This window comes from Orbicella franksi, chromosome 4, assembly GCF_964199315.1.
Source record: "Orbicella franksi chromosome 4, jaOrbFran1.1, whole genome shotgun sequence".
NCBI classification, from domain to species: Eukaryota; Metazoa; Cnidaria; class Anthozoa; order Scleractinia; family Merulinidae; genus Orbicella; species Orbicella franksi.
Window position 1 is genome coordinate 12,218,061 of NC_138148.1, and position 3,210 is coordinate 12,221,270.

At 38.0% G+C, this 3,210-nt stretch overlaps 1 protein-coding gene across 1 annotated transcript; it reads right to left on the reverse strand.

The window, feature by feature from the left end:
- Nucleotides 1-652: 652 nt before the first annotated feature.
- LOC145485334 (melanocyte-stimulating hormone receptor-like) lies at nucleotides 653-2,921 on the reverse strand. Its single transcript, XM_081464013.1, has one exon. The coding sequence runs from the start codon at nucleotides 2,865-2,867 to the stop codon at nucleotides 1,926-1,928; it is 942 nt and encodes a 313-aa protein (XP_081320139.1). The 5' UTR covers nucleotides 2,868-2,921; the 3' UTR covers nucleotides 653-1,925.
- Nucleotides 2,922-3,210: the final 289 nt, after the last annotated feature.

A 3,210-nucleotide genomic window follows, 5' to 3' on the forward strand; every position in this document is an offset into this window, starting at 1 on the left:
TACTGAAGAATGCCATGAAGCAGAGCGAGCAAGAGCTTGAGAAAGGAGGTGAAATAACTGGAAAATTGACTCGAAAGGCTGCAAAACGTCCCAAGTTAATTCCCGCGCCGAAATGTCCAGCGGTGCAAGAAACATCACATGATTCATCAGATGATCAACAAGAGAGATCAAACGTATTTGGTTTTTTTTTATAGAAAAATCGCCAAACGCCGAGTACAGTTGAAAAGGTAGTTTATTCGTATCTATCAAAAAATAGTTGTTCCGTTCAGTCTTCACAACCTCTGGTGGAAGTTTCTGCCTGGGAGATTAACAATGAAATGAATTGTCAACTTGCGGTAAGCGACTCTTTGTTATGAAAAATTCGTTGCGTTTTCTATAAGCTTAAAAATGATTAATTTGCCTCGACAAGATAAGCTTATCTTCGATAGGAGTTTATAAATCTTCCTGATCATGATTTGAAATCATGCTGCCGAAAAAATGACTGCAAAGCCGCTGGCAAAAATAATATTTAAATTACGGTAAATAAATAAGGAAATTTCTTGAACATTTCTTTCATTTGTTGTCGTCCTTCGTTGAGACAGGATTTGCTCTTTAATACTCCTATGTAGTGAAGTATACATATTATGTTTCTGTAGATTTCATCGTTTTTTTTTTTTTTTTTTTTGCTGTTGTTGTTCAATTCATTCGGTTTGGTGAAAATGCTTATTGCTGAATTTCCTTAAAGGTTGTAGAGTCGAGTAAATAATAAATATTTCATGGGGGCTCCTGTCTTAAGCTTGGCTAAACCTTCATATTAAAGTATAATCGTTTGTTTCACGGTGTGGTTACTTGTGAACTCGACTACGCGTCGAGTAGGCGCATTTTGTTCCTCTCTGTTTCTGTGAGTTGTTTCCTCGGACGTTCGTTGTAATGCGGCTCTCCTGTTGTTGTGTACTGTTACTTGATCTTAGGTATCCATGCTTCTGGAATTTTTATTCCATTATCCCTGTTGATGTTGTCAGGGCGAAGTCTGATGTGAATCGCCTCTTTAACCCTGCGTGTACATGTATACCAATAAGGATCACGATAACTGAACTACACTTTATTCCAAAGCAAGTGGCTCATCGAATCAACATTAAATTTTACAACGTTACTCATAATCTTTCCACTATTTCAGTTTATTTCGAAGCTATAAGAGAATATGCTGGATGAGGAAGAACTAAAATATCCTTTCGAAATCTATGTCCACAAACCATTGCGTCGGCCTTTGCATGCAAGCACTATTGCTGTTTTGGATATGACACATAGGTCAAGCCGACCGTACCAAGCACTGTCAACACTTACACAAGCGTAGAACTATTCAATATAGCTATTTGCGTATTCGATAAATACGGGAGACTGACAACTAAAAAAATTAAAAGCTTAAATAGTTCAAAGACTCTCTCGTAAACAGGAAATCGTGGCTTTTTAAAGTGACACATTTTAAGTAATTTAATTTTGGTCTTAATTGAAACTGTCCCAGTATCAACAATCGTTGCTTACTGAGAAAAGCGTTTACCCAATTTATTCTTTTGGAATTAGGGAAGGCGGGTATCTGTTGTCTAGCTTAACTTATAAGTGTGCATTTCCACCGTGAATTCTTCTGTCTATTTAATTTTTGCTTTCAGTATGTGGTTTAATGTCGCATCCGATATCACAGAACTGTTCCTGACTCTCTTTACCTCCTTACATAAAGCCTTGAAAAAAAGAACGTAAAACGAATGTCATTTCCTTAAAGTGATTTTTCTTTCTTTCCGGTCACCTTCTACCTTCCCCGACAACCAGCAATCGTCTTAGCAAATCAGATAAACTAAAATATATAGATATTATTCGCTTTTTACATTTCTTTTCTGAGTTCTAACCCACTCGGAATTGTTAACTATTTTCTCAACACAAGTCGACGAGTACTAACACGTTGAACAACAACGTACTTGTCTGATTGTGTCCTTCACTGCACGTCTTACCTCCTTAATCTTCCAACAGTAAAGTAACGGATTTAATGATGAATTGGAGAAAACTAAGGTGGCAGTAAACTGCCTAGCAAGGACGGCAGCTGGAGACAGTCCGCTATGAGCGAGTACAAACTCCACCATACCATGTGGGAGATAGCAAATGATCAATGTCAACTGCAACCACAACGCACTGGATACTGCCTTTCTGTATCGCGCTATATTCAATGGAATTATTTGGCTTGGTTGTTGCTGGTGAACAGAATCTTGTACTTGAACCTGATGGCGATGGAGGGTAAGGAAAATCTTTGTGTAAGATATGATCGATATTGTTACACAAAGTGATACTATTAAATAGCAATAAGATAATGTTACTAGATAGTTAAAAAAGTACATCACTGCAGCGAAACTGGACATGACCCAAAAGCTCATGACAAATAGAAACATTCGCCTCATTGTTACAACTTGTCTGTATCTCAGACCCAGCAACAGGGCGAGAAGTCTGTCCACGCTTATTGCAGACAAGGTCGGCAAAGACACTCCACACAAAACGTATCCTGCAATGAGACTAGAGGCGAATGTAGAGCGACACATATTCCATCGTTCATACAATAGACTTATCTCATAGCCAGCATAGATGGGTTGTGCAATAAGACCAACAAAGAGATCAGTTATTGCCAGACAACGTAACAAAAGTTTTGATGGCGGATGAAGCGAAGACACCTTGTGGAGGGCAACTAGGATTAGAACATTTCCCAGAAATGCAGTCATGGACAGAAGTATATTCAGCACTGATAGGTAGGTTAACGGATGCGGTGCTCCAACTGTTACAGCTGCAGTGCATATTAGTTGATGTAACGTTTTCTGCGTTCGATTTCCAGAAACGTTTGTTATCGCCATTGCCGTCAGTGGAAGGACTTGTGGGCTTATCGCTTTTGATATTTTTGAACAGGATTCACTTAGCTATATGTTGCCTCTTAAAAACAATTGATTTTATGCTTTTTCGTGCTTCTTCCTTAAATAGTGCCTTTCATTTCCTGAAACGTGTGAAAAATGAATGAATATATTTTAACAAGCCAATGACTTTTTATGAAACTGTCTATTTTCTTGCCATAAGGTAAAGATTGCTTCCAATTTCACGCTTAATTTAACGCAAACATTTACATAATTTTTGACTTTTAATTGAACTCAATTGGAACTGTGCAACTGCTCAAACAACCACCAAGACCTTTTCTCGCCAAAA